The 19,138-nt window shown below is 42.7% G+C and overlaps 2 protein-coding genes across 9 annotated transcripts in view; both read left to right on the top strand.

Annotated features, from left to right (window-relative positions):
* The window catches only part of LOC135499853 (la-related protein 4-like), a 28,630-nt gene extending 19,100 nt beyond the window's left edge, over positions 1–9,530 (top strand). For all 8 annotated transcript variants that reach the window (XM_064790836.1, XM_064790835.1, XM_064790834.1 and 5 more), the window contains one exon: positions 157–9,530. In XM_064790836.1, the coding sequence (XP_064646906.1) occupies positions 157–609 (453 nt within the window). In that variant the 3' untranslated portion in view covers positions 610–9,530. The remainder of the gene's footprint in view (positions 1–156) is intronic.
* A 619-nt stretch (positions 9,531–10,149) lies between these two features.
* On the top strand, positions 10,150–19,025 carry LOC135499636 (uncharacterized). Its single transcript, XM_064790516.1, has 16 exons — positions 10,150–11,222; positions 11,662–11,845; positions 12,218–12,317; positions 12,690–12,825; positions 13,022–13,108; positions 13,335–13,592; positions 14,130–14,253; positions 14,563–14,744; positions 15,150–15,374; positions 15,856–16,035; positions 16,561–16,682; positions 16,958–17,144; positions 17,350–17,535; positions 17,900–18,141; positions 18,470–18,577; positions 18,784–19,025. The coding sequence occupies exons 1-16, from the start codon at positions 10,760–10,762 to the stop codon at positions 18,790–18,792; spliced, it is 2,793 nt and encodes a 930-aa protein (XP_064646586.1). The 5' UTR covers positions 10,150–10,759; the 3' UTR covers positions 18,793–19,025.
* Positions 19,026–19,138: the final 113 nt, after the last annotated feature.

Raw genomic sequence — 19,138 nt, 5'->3', positions numbered from 1 at the left:
TAAATGGTCATGTCTGTAGGTTTCTTTCATTACTTTCTGCACTTTGGCAACAGATGATCACAATGCTGACACCAGATCCCCCGAGGCATGACCACACCTAGCTTTCCCTACCCCGCTCCAGTAACGTGAATAATAAGAATGAGTTGTTATTTTCAGCAACCACAGCAGCATTCACACCACTCCAGAGACTCTCACTCATCGACGAAAGATCATAAAGAACAGACGTCAAAATCGACACCTAAACAACTGCCAGCCCACGACAAGGAGGAAGAGAAGCGTGCCCCGTCATCAGAGCCTGCGCGGCTGACCTATGCTCAAATGTTGGCCCGCAAAGGAGCCGCTAGTGGCGGTGCAGCAAGCCCGCCCGAGGAGGACCTCAAAGACTCTAATGATGCGAAACCTCAGGCTTTAAAAGAACAGTCACAGATATCATCAAAACCGGGAAGCGCTTCAGTCAGTAAGGCGCCCTCGAAGGGTGGAGATCTTACTAGGAAGGATCGCAATGATCCTAAGGAGCAGAGAGTCATGGGGCGTCGTGCTAAGGAGAACCGGGCTGAGCGCCGTGAGAAAGATAAGCGGCAAGATCGGCCTCGATCGCCAACAAAATAAACATTGACAGACTTCTTCGGATTTCGATACTTTTTTTGCCGCAGTGGCCTCGACCGATTGTGATCTTTAAGGATGAGTGTGTCCAGTAGTGTGATATGCTGCAAACTGTTCATCGTGCAGATGTGGCTCTGGTAGACGTCTGGCATGCCAGACTTGATTGGTTGCCATGATCGTCTGCCTCTATTTGGACACGGCGTCTGCTTGGATACGATTCAAAACAAACATTCTAGCAGCTTGATAATGCTAGCGTGGCAGACGGTGGTTGATCTGTGGCGCCATAAGCATGATAGCGTGGCACAGCGTGCTAGGGACTAGCTTGTGGCGGTTGCCTTACTCGTGGAGGTTGTCACGACCTCGCTTCGCCATAATGTCTTGAATGGCATGAAGATAAAGGACTTCTAAAACTGGTGCATGTGACAAAATGTGCAGGGGTGGTTACCATGGTGACATGTATGCTGTTGCTGTGGTGACGGGTAAGATGTTACCGTGGTGATGGTATGATCCGAACACAACATACTGCTGCGGAGGCCAATTCTTGGATGTGTGTTTCATATTCATGATAAAAGGACCGGTTTTGAGCAGACGTCAAACCAGTTACAGGACCGGTTTACTGCTGATGTTGCACAATAAACGCCAGGTTTCTGAAAATCAGTTTCAACGGTTGTTGGACCAGTTGGGCGAACTTTAAACCGGTCGGTGGTGGATCTCTCAACCTGCCATTTTCACAACAAAAACCATTTCATTATCACCGAATCATTTCCATGAAAATCATTGTGAATTACAAACAAACTTGTCAATGGCTTGTTTTTCGGCAGATGCGGAGGTTGTATATAAAATGCAGAATGTAATTGTGGCTGTAGTAACGGTGACTTTGCTGGATTTTTTGGTGTGATACGTTTGGAAGAAGCAGCCATGATGTGGACGGATCGCTAATATCCTCAATCTATATTTCTATTGTCCACATCTGCAGAAAAACATAAGCGATTCTTGTCGTAGGAGTGTGTGCTCAGCTGATGAAGTCATGTTTGGACACCGAGATGACTCTGGTTTGAACGGACGATGAACGGGTCAAAATGGACTTCCTTGGATCTCTTCTCTCGGTGTTTCATTGCAATATTCTCCGGAAGGAGTCTTCACTCTGTACCTGCGTTTGCTATCATTCAAACCTCATACAACCGGAATTCAGAAAAAATCCGAAAAATGATGGTGCCAGTTTACTGAACATAATTGAAGGCATATTGACTAGGCCTCAATATGGCCTATTTCCTCCCTAGCGTTCTGCTTGACTTCAAATTCCTCGACTCTTGATTAATTTTCCTCCTCGCAGCCGTGTGGCCGTGGAGATTCATGGTGTTTGGCATCTGCTTCACTGTGGCTTTGCTAAGACTCATCGGCGAACAACCATCATTGAAAGAAGTTTTGAAAAAAGAGATTTATAAAAGTAACTCGTGAAACTTCCTGGTATTTCTGTTAGAAAAACCTTAGTTTTTGTCAAACATGAATCGAGGAATTGGTATGGCTCTGATTCTTGATTATGCAGGTGCTGATCCTTGACAGCAGGGTTGCATCACAGGTCCTGGTGACTCGGTCGTTATAACATGTTGCGATAAATCAGTGGCGACATCTTTAGCTACAAGGTGAAACGTTCTTGTTTCGCCAAATGCTGTGATAATCATGACAATAATTATTACTCCCCCGATGAGAGGGCGTTATCAGTATGTGGATAAAAAGAGGACGCCAAGCGTTTTGATTATCCGTAGATTATGTGCTCGCTGGTTGAATATAGCCCGTTGCCAAAATAATGGGAGGTAGCTGTACACCAGTTTGAAATAGCTGTGAGTTGGTGAAGGGGCGTTCTCTAGATTTAGGTTATGGTGACTTCTATGCGTGGCTAGTAAAACTGCGAGGCCAGTTGACTTGATTCCACGGTACTTCAGATCGTGTCGAGGGTTCAGGTCCCTGTGCTAATCTGGTGGGTTCCTGTGCCACCTTGGTTCGATTTGTTGCGGGACGGGTACAGACTTGTTTGTTATTGTTTTCATTTTCACTTTTGGAGTTTGACAGAGATTTTGTTTTTCGTTTGATATGACTGTTTGTAATGGCAACACACGCTGCCCTAAGCGGGCGTTGATTTTTGTGTTGTGCTTAGATAGTGTATTGACTGGTGTACGTTGGAGGCAGAACTGTTGACTATTCTACATAACGGTGGAAAATAACAGCTTGACTGACAGTTGATCTGAGCGGTGTGTTCTCAACCTCTCATGTTGGTTCAAATAGGCACATACCTGCTTGATTTCTTCCTGCGTTTGTTCACATTATAAACAGCCGTATTTGTAGGGCTCACTTGGGTAGTGATAACTCTACTTTGTCTGGCGAGGTGTCTGCTGGGGGACTGATCAACAAGTCCAGTTGGTGGCTGAAGTTAGGAACACCTTCTAAGCTTGATTATCTTCTCTGGTTTCAGAGGACTTATAAACTTGTTAAATGTTTGGATTGAATGCGACGCCTGTTGTTAGTATGTAGGATTGATTGAGTAACTTGTATGTTCGTGTAAGCCGTCCCAGGTCAAGGTCAAGATGTCATGGGTCGTTTGGTTCTTGGTCTAGGCCTGCCCATGGCGAGAGCTGTCGTCCTCTCAGGGTAGGTTATCTCTGCTTGATGCAACAGCAGTCATTGGCACAAGATCTGACAAGTTGTTAACCCAGACATAGAGTTCCGTGTCTCACATAGAGTTGACGTTCATTGACTTGACCTGTGGTGGTCTATTTCATCCATGCTCCAATCCCCCAGCAGTCACCTTGTGGTATTTATTTACGACTTTTACTATTTTTACATGCGTTGTGTCCTTTTAACTGGCATGTGGTACAGATTATGATATAAAAATCATCTGCTGGTTCGAGATTCTCAATGGTAGTGATGGATTGCGTAACCTGTCTTATGTCAATGGTGCTTTGTAGTCACCTGCTGTGACTTGGCGCATATCTGCCGTTACAGCGTCGTCTGCTCCTCAATCCCGCTCTAGATGTGGTGATTTCTATCTTATGACATATTCCTAGTACCAGTAACTGGTTTGGCCAGCACTGCCTTGAGAACCTCGAAGCACCAGAATGGACAGATCAAGTTGATCAAACTTGCATGAACCCTGGGTGGTTTCATCACCGTCAAAAAGTGTGAAAATTCATATGAAGATAATTTTGTACAGAAAATTGTTGTTGCTCCATGGATGAAACATATATATATATGTAGATATATGAACAATGGGTTCACCATGTTAACTGTGTACGTGTGCCGTTTCCTGTAGATGCTAGGTGCCTGGGGTTCAAGAGACCACGGCAGAACTGCAATTTTGGTGTATTTGTGCATTTTAATAACCTGCTGATTATGATTTTCTTTGGTGTTGAATCGCTGGCGACGTTGCTGTGAACTTTAGATTTGTTGATTTGGTTTCTTGACTTTCGAGGGTTAACGATCACATTTCAAAGATGCTCACATTGTGGTATTTGCGTGGTTTGAGGAATTCAAATGTGGCCAGGCTGATTTCTACCTAGAGACTATGTTGACTGGATTGCAGTCTCTGGTATGCTGACCCTAGCTGGGTTAAGACCAGATTGCGATTGGCTGGCCTGCTTCAGAAGTTAGATTACACACTTGGTCCTTATTCCCGATGACCGAGTTGGAGGAAGTGAAAAGTTGATATTGCAGTTGTCTATCTCCTGTTGCTGGGAATGTTCTCTTCCATTTCTTGAGAGAGTGCCATCATGATGTGTGCCGAGAAATGGGACGACTTTCTTCTGTCAGTTTTGGCATGTTGGTCCGACCTGACTTGATGTATTGACGCTATTCAGCCACTTTCTGAGTTCACGGCAACTTCTCTGGTGTATTACGTTAATCGAAGCATACTTTCGACGAAACAAAAAAAGATTTTTATTTCATCTTTTATAAATTGTGAAGTTCATATAACGAGCATTGTAGTCAAAGTGGAATGTATATATTCCTGAATTAAGATTATCTTGGCATTGGTAGATTTGGTTCTTGTTAGCGCACCACTTGCATGAGCAGACGGTATGGCCTCGGCCCTAGGTCAAGTTTGGGAAGTTCACCTGTACATTAGTGCACACTGCTGTGTGTAATGTCCTGTGGTCTACTCCCTACTTGACCTGGGATCTAGGATGACTTAAAGGAATAGGTAACTATTGTCAGAGGAGGACATTGGCGAAAATATTTGGGGAAAATCAATCATGATCTTTAACAAAAGTTGCCTATGTCCTTCGAAGTGAAATGCATGATGGGTTCCGAGCTGTAAAATGTTCATGCTTATTTGGCTTAGGTTCAGACAGATCAGGGACATGAGTACTTACGATACATGTTTCTTGGCATCTTTCTCTCTTCATCCCAGTCTATTTCTGGCCCTGTCGGTCGTACCTTTTACAAATGTGTGCTAATTAAATAATGGAAATTAAAAAGATAGCTTTCCGATATGCATGGCGGGATTTATGTTGAGGGCATCAGGGACAGTTGTTTTTCAAACCATGCCAGTTTTGTAGATGGTGCTTATTCATAACGATATTTGGTGGTGGGTTCATATTACGATTAAATCTCTATAAATTGGGTGGCTGTCGGTCTTTTCTTTAGATTTCAAATCTACTTGTATATCAATCTGCTAAGCATTTCATCCTTCAGTTGTTATAAAGTAACTGAAGTTGGCCAATAATCTCATTCTTGTTCAAATTGGGAAAAAGTTTGAAAAATATTTGCAGAAAAAATTTCTTTGAGAATTTAGCTATTTCTAGCAGAAAAATTTAGTGATAGTGTTGGGTTTATGTTATATGTCTCTCTCTCTCTCTCTCTCTCATGGACATGTTTCTTTAAGCCTCTTTTCTTTTGATGAACCCTCGGAATTGATTCTCACAGACACTATCCTAGCAGTCATGTTCATGATCTGTTTGAATGCTCCCACCTGTCTGTTGCTGCATTCACGTCTAAAAACCATCTCGTGTTGGAACGATGTCACCTATCAAGGCGCTGCTCGTTTAATTGCAAATGCATTTCATACTCATTATGGGATATAGGGGGCGCCTGTTATGTGTTATTAAAAAAATTACATGTTCAGAGTATTTAAATGCGGTTAGGTATATTTTCTTAGGAAGGCTCAGTTTACACCCTACTGTTGTACATTCATCATCTGCTTCGACCAAATTAGGCTGAACTTGCTGTGCATTTATGTACATGTATGTATGGAAAACATACACAGATTTTCTGCCTGTTTGATTGAACCAGACTCTCTGCTTGTTGCACTGCATAAGCCCTCACAGGGTGTCTCTTAAAAACATGGTTAATTTTCACAATTTTCTTCTTTATAATTTTCTAGGTTGGCAAAATCGTGAAATTGTTAGCCATACTTAACCGATGCTTTGTTGAAGTGGAATCGTGTCTCTTCCTTTAAGAAACTGAAATACCTCATGTTATCTAAAGAATAGTGGATGTATTGTCGCAAATCCAAAAATCTTTTGTAAAATAACAAGAGTTGCTACCAATTAGCGCTTCAATATCAATAGCTGCTGTAACAGCAACTCAAGACGACCTTAGTTTGAAGATTTTCACATGTTACATAGAGGAATAGAATGGAATAGATTTTGCCTGGTTGTTATACTAGCGTTTTATTAATTGACAAGGGTACACTTGTGCTCAAATTGCTGAATTATGTGATTTATGAATAAAACAGGAACGAATTGACACCGCTAGGCCTAGAGACATTGACCTAGTGTATTCCAGAATCTTTCCTATTTCATGCTTAATTTGCTAAAATCGACTGTATCTTTGAAATACATGCACCCTATCTTCTGCTGTAATAGTGTTTGTTTGGTCTCGTGGTGTTACTGCCTGACGTTGAAATTGTAAGGCTACGTAAAGTTTGAGATGAACTTGGGGCCGTCCATGAGGTGAACCATATGTGTAAAGTTTCAATCTTGTGTGAATTTCATATGAACATGGTCATTTTTATGCTGCAAAGACCTTGTTAACTGCCAGTTTCTATGTCTATGATAACATCTTGGACAAGAGATTTTCAATATTTTACAGATGTTGGCGAAATTGACCTAAATTTTTCGGTACAATACATTCTAAAACAACTAACACCTGTTCATATAAACATTCGCACCAAATCAAACCAAGGGGAAATTACCATTGTAAAATGTTTAAAAGTTTTTTACCCGAAAATGATGGGATGCATACCACAACTCGAGTCTCAAATATGAATTGTACAATTGGCTATCATGTTGAGTCGTGACAAGAGCGGCCCCAGTGTTCATCTCAAACTACTAAACATACATAAATACAGTGTATTTGTACACCTAGTACTCTGTGGTATGTTCCACAAGGAGCAGACGTCAATCATGTATACATTGTCAAACAGGTTATCACATGTACTGATTGATTAGTTAAGTGATATTGGACGACCATGATGCACTTGGGTTATGTGATGAGTTTTCTCGCCTCGTCGTAGATTTTCGACGTGTGCAGGTTTTCGCTTGATCGCTATATTCTCACTTGATCTTATTGATTTTTGCGCAGGGTGTAAGTTGAGGGCCGGAATGGGTTAATGTATGTTATTGTTTCTTTGAACCTCCACCAGATGGCGCCAGATTGTTGACCTATTCCCACAGATATAAGAATAATTGCGGACATGCTTCCGTGTAACAAGATTAATTCAAATTGTGCCAGTAAAAAACTGTCATAGTGGCATGTTCGTTGGGACTCAGTCTGTTATTTATTATGACGGTGTTCGATTAGTGGCAGAAAGATGGCGCAAGTGTAGCGCTGTATGACGTCAGACGTCCCCCTGTATCTTTCGTTTATTCATTTATACCCCTGGTTTGGGGCTTAAGTTATTGTTGATATTAGGTTGCATTTGAGCATGCCACTTGCCTGTACGTGTATTAAAGTGCTATACTATTTCACAATCTTCAATGACGCCACAAAAAGGACATCGGATGATCAGCGTAGGGGTCATTTTGAAAACACTGGAGAGTTCTTTCATTTAGTGGTTTGGCTTCATGAAAAAATTATTTGATAGGCTTGCACCAAGTTTGAAAAAAGAATTGAGTTTATGAAGAAATGTTATAATGAATGCAGCATGGTGGCCTAATATATACAAAAAAATTGTGGATTTAAAAGTTGATTATCAAATTGATGGTTTTGTTGGTCTAATTTATTTCAAATTGGTATAAACTTGATTCAGTAAAAAATACTACATGTCAGATTTCGCTTACCATATTAAATAAGATATTCAGTCTTTGGAAGCCAAGAAGTATTGTGGATAATGTGTGACATGAGGTGCTACAGTATTGAGTTACAAACGATTCGACAAAATCAAAATTTCATATGTGTCCACGGCTTCAGTTCTCTGATCTCCAGCACTTTGATTCCCAGTCAGATTCACTCTGTGCGACAGTCACCATGTGCTCCGCTGCAGTTGCATCTGGCATCTTGAATTTGCAATGATCGGGCACTCCCAGCTCTGTCCAAACGTTTCTCTTGCTCATCGGGGTGAAAAAGGGTGGAATGTTCATAGAATGTCAGATATATTGATGCACTCCTTATCACAGTTAACATCTCACAAATCCGGTGAAAACATACATGTGATATAGCTTTATTTATTATCATGTAGACCACCCGAATGGGCGGTGAGAAATATAATATCCGCAGAAGAGCACATATATGCTTGGTGTAGATAGACCCACAATCCTTGTATGTATACTCACAAAAACGTGATGAAAAATTGTGTCTGGGAGTGACATATGATTTATTCCGTCATAATCCGTGTCAGAATCTGCAAAGAATTTACAAAGATGACTATGGATGCTTTGTCACACATGCAGTCACGCATGCAGTCACGCATGCAGTCACGCATGCAGTCACACATGCAGCAACTTGGAGGGAAAAACTTCCCAGATAAAACTTCAAAACTTGAATCTTGCCTCAACGTTTTTTGCTCAACATTAGAAACTCGCTCGCTGGGGACATAGAAATACTCTTGGGCAAATGCAATCTAGTTCTCAGCAGGTAGACCTGTATGGGGCTGATTGGCAGAGATTTTGTGGGTGTGATTCCAAATAGAGCCGAAACATTTTGTATTTTCATCCGAGTAAAGATAACCCACTCGGTGACCGTCTAGCAGAATTTATAATATTTGATTTTTAGTTGTTGCGTGTCCAGTTAGTCCATTATAATATAAAATATGTCTTGTATGCCAATGAAATAATTGAACCGAGAAGTAGTAAAAATACTTTAAATCTTGATAAAACCCTGGCGCTGTCTGGTGGAACTGTGTGGAACCTCTAGTGGCAACAATCATTATCATGGCACTTTGCATTTGCACGGTAAATCATCCGGGTATGGAAATTTATATGTCTGTCAGGTGATGGACGTCTCATTAGAACTGGGAGACAAGCATTGAACTTGTTCATGTAAAAAGTAGTTCAGTTTAATTCAGAGTTGGGTGCATTATCTATTCATGAGGGTCCACGGTGTTGTCACTTGAATGGTGACCTTTGACCTGGACACATGCAATAAGGACATGCTCCCAATATCATCAAATTTGACATGCTTGAAATGCTCTTATGCAGATCAACAGAATTTTTTTGAAAAATCAGTTGGAATTTAGTTTTGCTTTCAAGTGCTCGTCTCGCAGTTCTTTATATCACCACTAGAGGTCTCCATATGTCGTATTATTCACAAGTTTTCAATGTTCGTCAGACGTCTGACCTTGTCGTCTGTTTGTCCGACAAGCAGAATGTCCGTGGTTGTCGTGTTTTTGCTTTGAATTAATCGCGAGAAAGTATTAGGACGTTTGTGTTTTCATACTAACACTCTGGCTTCACCTTGTTAACTTGTGAATAAAAAACATTCATTTAACCTCTGGACTTCTTTTGTTGTTTATTTCTAGTTTGTGGGGTCACTTCAGTGGCAACACAGGATTCTTGGTGGCTGAGATGTCCTTCAATGATCTTCTTGGTGGGGACAGTGCTGCCGTCTCAAGACTTCTGGAGAAAGCGGAAGACCTCCACAGTAGTGTCCCTGGTTCCAACAAATGGGTGGTTAAGGAATGACACGTGGCCATGTCTGCAATTTCGACAAAATCTCGGCTAAATGCTGATTGTTCGAGAGAAGAGGTTTGATCGGGTACTCTGCAGCCACTTTGCTCCCAGGACAACCTGAGTCGACCAGGTCTGAACACGGTCTTGGTCTGTGGTTAACCTAGCTTCTGGCCATCTGCACCACTTCATCAGTGCAGTGGCAAGACCTTGGAGGAGTGGTCATTGCCTTCCAATATAGTACCAGTGCTGGTCTCGCCCAACCCCGCTCGTGAAAAGCCTAGAACCCCTCCCCAACATTGATTGAAGTGGATTGGGCTTCATGCTGGCTGACAAATAGAACTTATTTGGGATCTGCCTGAAATCATAGATAGGTGGACATGCAGTGTGTTAGTCCATTAAATTACAATTGATTATCTCAAGAGGTTAAGGAGTTTAATTGCGTTGTTATGAGCCTGAGCAGATGGTGATTAACGACCACATTGATTCCTCCGTGGACCAGCAGGCATCCAGTCACTAACTTGTGTGTGCCCAATCTGCTATACGAGGCAAATCAGTCGAAGTTATTGAAAGGTAACATAGATTTTCCTTGACCCATATAACTCCCATCATCAATATTTTCTGAGCAGCGCCGTCCAAACTGAACCTGAACAAAATTAGAACGAATTGATGTTTCATCAGTTTGTCAAAGTAGCCTTGACAAACATCTGCTTTGCACCTCTCATGTTAAAGTGACTCGACATGGATTTCATTTTGTGCCCCGTTTCCTTCGACATCTGCGTGAAAAATGGGTCCATCGACTTTCTGACAAAGTGACGTGCTGAAGTGGCCTGTTGTGCAAAATGGTATGGAAGGAGTGATTTCGTATTGTACAGATGGCTGTATGTAGTTTTGGACTCGCCACACTCCACAGCAGCAGTGTGTCGACCTGATATCATTTTTATTCCTGGAACTATGGTCTTGGTTTGAAAGTGTTTCATCCTTTCTTGTAACTCTTCCATGGAGCTTGTTCCTGTTTTGAACTGTTTGTTGCTGGACTTACAATTACTGAATTAGTCATGTTTGGATGGAGGTACATACTTAGTACCTCTGTGGTCTTTGTGATTGTTTCTGTTCTCATTTCTGTGGAGTCTGCACCGACAACTGAGGCAACAACATCACATGAAGCAATCAGCAGTGCTGCGAAAGAGTGTGACCCTTTCCTAGAAAAGTGCAGTGGGCCAAAAGATACCAGCAACAATTCAAATCTGATGTCGACAACGGAGTCGCAGGAGGTGACGGAAAAACCCAAAAAGTCACCTTGTGGCTCGGTTCAAAATGAGGGAAATGGCACGACAGGGAAATGTGGTGATGGGGTGAAAGATCTGCTGAATGGGTCATCAACTTCCGAGTCCGAGGCAGAGACGGAGAGTCCGTCAGAGACACCTTGTCAGTGTAACTCAGCAGATCACGTTCATACAACAACGACCTCAACAACAACAGTCACAACAACGACACATTGTAAGAAGCCTGTCACAAGAGGTGAGTAGTGTAACACAAGAGGAGTATAGCTCATATTGTAGCACAAGAGGAGAAAAGCTTGTATTGTAGCACAAGAGGAGAAAAGCTTGTATTGTAGCACAAGAGGAGAAAAGCTTGTATTGTAGCACAAGAGGAGAAAAGCTTGTATTGTAGCACAAGAGGAGAAAAGCTTGTATTGTAGCACAAGAGGAGAAAAGCTTGTATTGTAGCACAAGAGGAGAAAAGCTTGTATTGTAGCACAAGAGAGGAGAAAAGCTTGTATTGTAGCACAAGAGGAGAAAAGCTCGTATTGTAGCACAAGAGGAGAAAAGCTCATATTGTAGCACAAGAGGAGAAAAGCTTGTATTGTAGCACAAGAGGAGAAAAGCTTGTATTGTTACAATTCCTGGTTTAAGCATTTCATTTTCTTGCTTTGGAACCGTAATTTTGTTTATTTCAGATGCGGTCAAGGTGCGTCGTTGTCAGGGTGTGAGGCGTGGTCGTTATTGTTACATGATTGAGCATGGCGCCGCCTGCTGGGGAGAGGCAAAGACGATGTGCAAGGAAAAGGACTCGGTTTTGGCGATTATCAACAAGAGGCCGGTGTATAGAGCAGTCAAGAAGCTGATTAAACGCAAAGCAGAGTAAGCACTTGGTGACGAGTCCTTTTCATTTGTCCTGTGAATTCATTAATTTGAAGTGATGACGAGTCATCATGCCCTTCAAAACTTCCCTGTATGTGATGCTGAGCCCCAACCTTACAGAAGGAGTAAATAGATACCAAGGTCTGAACTGGTGACTAGAGGCTGACGTTACTGCTGCTGTATTCTTCACAACCACAGATCAACAACAAAATATCTTGTAATATCTCCGGCACCACCAAAATTACAATAATATGAGTGGTATCAAGTTGACGTCTATACGATGAGCTATATGATCATGTGGATAACTGTATGTGTCCTAGATGCGACGTACAACCCATTTTGGTGTGATGGGTCGATATTTCAATATTTCAGTTCGAAGGAGACCTTCTTCTGGGTTGGCATGAGTTATGCGACGAGTCTCGGTCTCAAGAAATGGGTCAGCAACAAGCCGGTGGACAAGTTTAGTTATTGGGTATGTACACTCCAGACACAGTGGAATCTGCATTGTTTTCTCTCCGGCACCGTGGTGACATGCATAGTACATGATATTGTATGTCCCATCACATGCGGATGACGTGCATAGCATGTCGTGCATAGCTCTAATTTCAATTCATTTCAGCCTCCCTAAACATGCCATACACACTTTTGAAACATTAGTTTGTTCCAAATACTATAGATGGCGATAACTTTTGAATGTTATTTGCCTGCTCAGATGGAAGTACACACTGGAGAGCATTTCCACTACTCCCCCTATGTTTAGAATATAAAAATGGAGCTGATATCTTCACTTTATCCCACTTTATCTTTCTGGTACTTGTCCATAATTGGCACTAATCTCTTTCAGAATACCTACAACGTTCTTAAAGAGAAGCCCGGACCTGTGTACGAGGGGTGTTTTGGCATCAACTCTGACACTTGGAACCTTACTGCTGTGGACTGCGCGGCTAAGAACCCCTTCATCTGCTTTTATGACATAACCAGTAAGTAAGGCCACACCAAGTAGGTGCCGGCTGGTGTTTCCCACTGAGTTATCTACTGTGTCTGGTTTTATCCATTTATTTTCATATTTACTTTACCTAACAAGAGTTTCAGTGGCTGAACGAGACCTGACTTGGAGGTTGTCAGGACTTAAAAAGGAAATGTCCAGCTTTTGGTTATACAAACTCTCTCTTACAGTGAAGAACCAAACGGAATTCCTTGAAGCTCCTCCTACAAAGCCCACAGGAGCATTTGAAGTTGTTGCTGAGGAAAACATCAAAACAGGTACATCTTCTTCTTCATATTCACTCTTGAGAGTGTTGGTTTGTTGCGGGGAAGTATTGGCCGCACAAAGTCATTTCATGTTTTGAAAGAGCAGGGGAGTCCATCACAAGTAGCAGTCCATTTCGTCACCCTGATCGTCAGTGAGGAACGAGGCCAGTCCACTGCATCCGGAGTGTAATCAAAAGCTGCTCATTTTTTCTTTGATTGGGTGATCTTTTCCATCTAGGTGCGATAAAACATCACCATCAAATCGACATCATCCTCACTCCCGAACAGCAAGAAATCGTCAAGACAGGTGGCGACCCCTCAACGGCGACTGGTGCGTTCAGATTCAAGAAAAGCACGCCCACACAAAGGGAGCTTGAGAAGCTGTTCATCCTTCAGACAACGACACGTCGGATTTCGAGGCGCAGAAAGAGAAGTGCCAACACGCAGAAATTGTGGCCGGGTGGGGTTGTGAATTACATATTCCATCAATTGACCAGTAAGTCTGTTAAAGCGGCATTGGTTGAACTGTCACAGATGATAATCTTCTCACACAACAGTCATGGCTTTGGTCGAGAAGAAGAACATGTTAAAAAGAGCGTAGGTGTTATTCCAACCAGTCTTCAAAACACAAGACCCTCACCATTGGAGGTTGACAGTGAGACCACGCTAGCCATGGGTGACATCCACTTATACCTGCCTCTCACCAACGTCTGCCACAGGGGCGCTGAAGTCATCATTTGGTTTTCATGGGCTATTATCCCTGTCAATAATGCTGATTTCACTATAGTGAGCGCTGTCTGTCTGTCAGAATTCACCATGATGAATTTAGAGTTTACCATGGTGAATCAGAGATCTTTTCGTAAGGGTTGACCTTCCACTGTCAGCACTAATGCCAGGTACAGAGTACCTTCATAGAGAGCGCTGCAGATATCTATCAAGAAGTTCACCTTATCTGTTAGTAGCATCACCTCATGCATGTTCTTTTGCGTCCAAGACTAATTCTTGGTACTCACTTTAAAATATTTTATTTCAGCCTCCAACGAAAAAGCTTTGATCCGAACTGCCATGTCCGTGCTAGAACAACGAACCTGCATTAAGTTCAAAGAGGGACTAGATTCATCTAATATTGGTGTAATGTTCAACACCCATGATCCAAGGTAAGTGGTTAATGGCCCTGTACATTAGGTAAGTGGAATTCTACATAGTGATGATGGATGAGTCAACATAGTAAATAATGAAGTGCTGATCCTTTGAATTCCAAATCCCTTATTTGAAAACAGATGCAAAATCAGGATTGAGAGCAAGAACCTTGGATAAAACAAGAGTGTGGATCTTCCCAGGGGTGCAGCTTGAACCAGCCTGCATCTGAGTAACCTGTTCTTCCTGTGGTTTTGAAGGGCGAGCATACAATGTGAATTTCGCATTTACTGTTGATTGTTATTTTCAATAATCCTCCCCATCTTCAGATGTGCATCAGAAGTTGGCCGGCAAGGAAAGCTACAGTCGGTCTTCCTGAGCCGAGACAGCTGTATTCATACCCAGGGGAGCATCATACATGAGATGTTCCATGTCCTCGGATTCTGGCACGAACAATCCCGCCCGGACCGGGACGACTACATCACCATCAACTGGCAAAATATTGATCATGGTATGTATCAAGTTTTCAGAATACCGATACTAGTACACCAGGTAATACTGTGCGGTCGTCCACTCTCCTTCACCAACTCCTACAGTCTGATTGTGCCTCTGCCTCTGTCTGCCTCCATGACAACTTCATTTCATTCTCTAAAGGTCGTCTCAGTGTGCTGTGGTGTCTGCCTGATCATCACATCCTTCGTGAGTTCTAACTGAGAGCCTGTCTGGTTATGGTGGCCACTGGTTTTCTGTATGTGTGACTAGAGCCATCTGCACTTTCTCTTCAGCACTTGGATTTCTATCCTCTATTGTCAAGTTGTCCTCTATAAATCAACATTGGAGACTCGGTCATCTGATCTGATGTTGAGAATGCTCATTTAAGTATTGGTGTTCCATCTAATTAATGCCTTTTTTCCAGCATATCAAGTCAATTTCGAAATCCAGTCACAGTCCAGGTATGCAAGTTTCAAGTATGACTATGAAAGTATCATGCATTATCCTCGAAATGCCATGGCGATTGATCCGAGTATCGATACAATAACACCCAACCCCAGCAAGTGGCAACACCAACTTATAGGACAACGATTCGCCCCGACAGAAATGGACTATTTGGAGCTGAATTCCCTGTATGGTTGTCAACAATGTAAGTCCCCTTGGCCTATTATTAGCAGTACCTGGTACATGAAGAAGCCAAATGCATTTTGAGACTTTTCAGTGCCATTCTGAGACCTTTATGAAGATATTCAATGTCCATTTCAAGACAAGTAAAACTGCTGTACTATAACCTAAAACATCTTTTATTGAGTCTTGCAATACTGAGGAGAGTAGGGAACCCTTCACACAACTTCAACTGAAAGCAGCAGGGAGAAACAGCCCTGAAATGACTTCTTTCATGAAGGACACAAAGCATTCTCTCCAGTATACTGTTCCCTTTCAATTTGATGCCAAAACTCCTGCCTTTCACAGAAACTTTAATGATGTTTCCTTGGCCATTTATTTTTGTGATTATCTGCAGTAAAACTTGAGGCCGGCAAACGTGTCTGGGTTCATAGTTTCAGGACAGGGAATTATGGTTTAGAGTTTTTTATTCAGACAATTTCGTTTTTTTTGGTGTTTTCTTCCAGCGACCAATGGTAACTGGGGCATCTGGAGCGAATGGTCTCAGTGTCCTGTCACCTGCGGTGGAGGCCGGCATTACAGAACGCGGCTATGTAACAACCCGGCACCGGCAAATGGTGGCAACGGCTGTCCTGGAGAACTCTCACAGTCACAGATGTGCATGGGGGATAGTTGCCCAGATCCAGGTAAACTCAGCTTTAAACTAACTGATGTGGGTGAACCTTGGCTGAGTTGGTAACGCCTCAGGTCCAGAGACCTGGCTCTTCACTGTACTTTCAGTTAAACTTCAAACCAAGATATCTGGCTATGCCTGTTAGGGTACCAGCTATAAAGTAAATTTCTTACCTGTCGTTGACTTGCTGCAGTTGGAGGGGGGGATCAAGCTGAAGGATTGACATGTGTGGTTGGTTCCTTCTGCGTAAAGCCAGGGCCTGGTTGTATGAAAGCAAGTTAGCTTTGAACAGCATGTTGACATGTCATTTCATGCACATTGATATACATGAAACAACACCTACATATCACATGCGAACATGATGTTACAAGCTAACATGCTTTCTAACGACCAAGCGCTGCATGTCAAATGTACAGTTATCTTATGCATTTCCTCCCTTTTGCTGCATAGTTGGTCCTGGGGGCTAATTCCATTTGGAGTGCTCATCTACTGAGGCTTGAGTCAACTGACGGTGTAGATCTTAGCCTTTCTGTTTCAGAAATCCAGTACTCATGGGTGGGATGCTGGAAGGACGAGGGCTTCCCAGAGTTGTTGACCCTCATTGAGGGCTTGAGCAGTTATCTCGAGGAAGACTACAGGATACGTTCCAATAGGATCAGGGTGAGTCTTACTCTTCCTATTCTCTGTTTCTGCATTTGTTGCCAAAAGAGGTTCTTGGTCCTCAGTGACTCTGTCTTGGTAAGAGAGGATGATTGGTTTTACAACCCATTCAAAATGATGTGTTGACTATAGAAGTCCTAGTCTCTGTATGTTGGTGTCAGTTATTGGAACCCAGGATGTTCGAGCCTAACACCTTAACTCCTGGACCACAATGCCCTCAAATCTTCGGCTTGCCAGTCCGAGTCATCTTAGTGTTCACGCTTTGTTTTCTTCAGAAATGTGCCTTAGCAGCCAAAGAACTTGGTGCAGCCATCTTTGCACTGCGGTTTTATGGGTCATGCTATGCACAGTTAGATACTAACAAATCTGCAGAAGATTACAAGAGTTCTGGTCCTTCGTCTCAATGCGGTCAAGAAGGCCATGGTGGGATGAACGAGATAGATGTTTATTCTTTTGGAAAAGGTAAGTGATTCATGTTTATGCTGGCGAGGATGCAAGAGATAGGTGTGGGATTCGACTCCCATGCATCCTAGTTGTGCCTGCTATCAATGAGTATCGAGAGATAACAGTCCTATCCGGTGCGATCATCCAAACTAAATTCAAAAGATTGAGTGCTATTGAGTGATATATTCATTGCTGACCTTAAAGTTGTCGTGAAATTTTTCAGAGTCAGTCCAAGGGCAGTGGTCAGTGTGGAGCGATTACACCAAGTGTTCTAAATCTTGCGATATGGGGGTACGCCACCGCCAGCGGGAGTGTAAGAATCCCCAACCATTGAAATCTGACGACCCAAACTTCGCATGCCCCGGAGAGCCTGCAGAGAAGAGTACATGTAACCCTGGCCCTTGTCCTAGTAAGTTAAGTATCTACACTGTCAAAACCAACAGCAACATCTTTTGCCAAGTGTAGATAATTGAAATGTCCGAAAAGGTTCAGATGTTCACTGTATAGTACCCCCAGGTATATGGCACGGCTTAACCCGCCGGCCATGAGGGGAATTCCTTTATGGCCCAGTGGTTGGCGCTTTGGCCCCAGAGTGGAAGTTAAGCAACGTTGAGCGCGGTCAACCTTTGGATCGGTGACCGGCACGTACAATACCTTCACCAACTGTTGATGTGACTTTCTGTTGGCTCTTATTGGCAGAACCAGATCCTGTGATAACCTATTGTCATTAATTGTAGAGATTTGCTTCAAACTTAGTTTTGTTTCTATTTTAGTAAATGGCGGTTGGTCTGACTGGTCTGAATGGAGTGAATGTCCTAAGGAACTGACTTCCCAACAGAAGAAGACAGCAGCCAATGAAACACAAGTGGCATATCGTTACCGTACCAGACGGTGTAGCAACCCCTCACCGGAACATGGGGGCGCCCAGTGCCAAGGAGAACTCAATCAGGTCAACATGTGTCCTTCCTCTCCTGTCAAGGATATAAGGCACCCGAAAATTTGTTTGATTGTCTTCGTAAGTGTGGAACAGTCTCTTTACAAAATTCGCCCATATTTGTTAATATGTGACCCATCAAACAGGATTGGGTAGTCACCAGCCAGGCCTAGACTTAAGCAATCACTGATGCGACACCAAACACACATGTGGTTTGGCGTATACCTGGTGTTTATGATTATGCAACATTGGGCAAGTCACTTGGTTCGATGGCAACAGGCACTGAATGAGACGTTAAAATGAGGCCAGCGAAAGTCTCACTTGAGTAGCCTGTATGTCATTTATCGCTTGTCACCTTTGGCAAATCACTTACAGTAGCTTGAACATGTTTCCTCCTGTTTTGTCTTAGCCGAATAATGAGGTCGCTGCCAGCTTCAACAACCTGGACTGTTCTGGGTACGATCCGGTGGACCATAACCCGAACGTCTGGAATAAAACACACCAAATCGAATTGGTGGTAAGCATTTTCATCTCCTCATGGTTACGCACTGATATTAAAAGCAGACTATTGGCAGGAGTCGGGTGGGTCAGATCTAGTTACACAAACTCACCACTAGGGGTCTCTACTAGATCACAATACATCAGCACTTAGTGAATGCAGTCCCTTTTAATATAAAAATGCTATTGAGAATTGGTTACCAAAAACTATATTTTCTATTCCAGGTGTACTAATTGAAAAAAGAATGGATACCTCATTAGAGACATAGAGGAAACGGGTTGTGTCCCGAATGGTTGTCCTGTATGATGGAATTGATAGGACCGGTCTTGGATATTCTTTCCAAATGTAACCTCACTCGTTAGAGACAAATAATCTATATAAATAGACATGGTAGAGATTAGTTTTGCAATGGAATCATGTGTTATGAATGTAGAGTGTATTGGGAGAAATAAAATTCCATATTCAATGTCTTGCGTTTTTTGCTTTATCTGCAGTAGGCCAACCTAGGATACTGCGTTATTGCCTGCTGATGCAATTGAATAGATATCATACAGTAATATAGGACACCCTTGGGACTGA

This window comes from Lineus longissimus, chromosome 15, assembly GCF_910592395.1.
Source record: "Lineus longissimus chromosome 15, tnLinLong1.2, whole genome shotgun sequence".
Taxonomy (NCBI): Eukaryota; Metazoa; Nemertea; class Pilidiophora; order Heteronemertea; family Lineidae; genus Lineus; species Lineus longissimus.
Note: the sequence above shows the minus strand (reverse complement) of the source record. Positions and strands in the feature narration are given on the sequence as shown.

What these genes read in the sequence shown, in the direction of transcription:
- LOC135499636 (XM_064790516.1), top strand. Translation starts at nt 10,760, where the DNA reads ATGTTTGGATGGAGGTACATACTTAGTACCTCTGTGGTCTTTGTGATT. An exon ending in TAAGAAGCCTGTCACAAGAG is followed by an intron (nt 11,223 to 11,661) that starts GTGAGTAGTGTA and finishes TGTTTATTTCAG; the next exon opens with ATGCGGTCAAGGTGCGTCGT. An exon ending in CATATTCCATCAATTGACCA is followed by an intron (nt 13,593 to 14,129) that starts GTAAGTCTGTTA and finishes ATTTTATTTCAG; the next exon opens with CCTCCAACGAAAAAGCTTTG.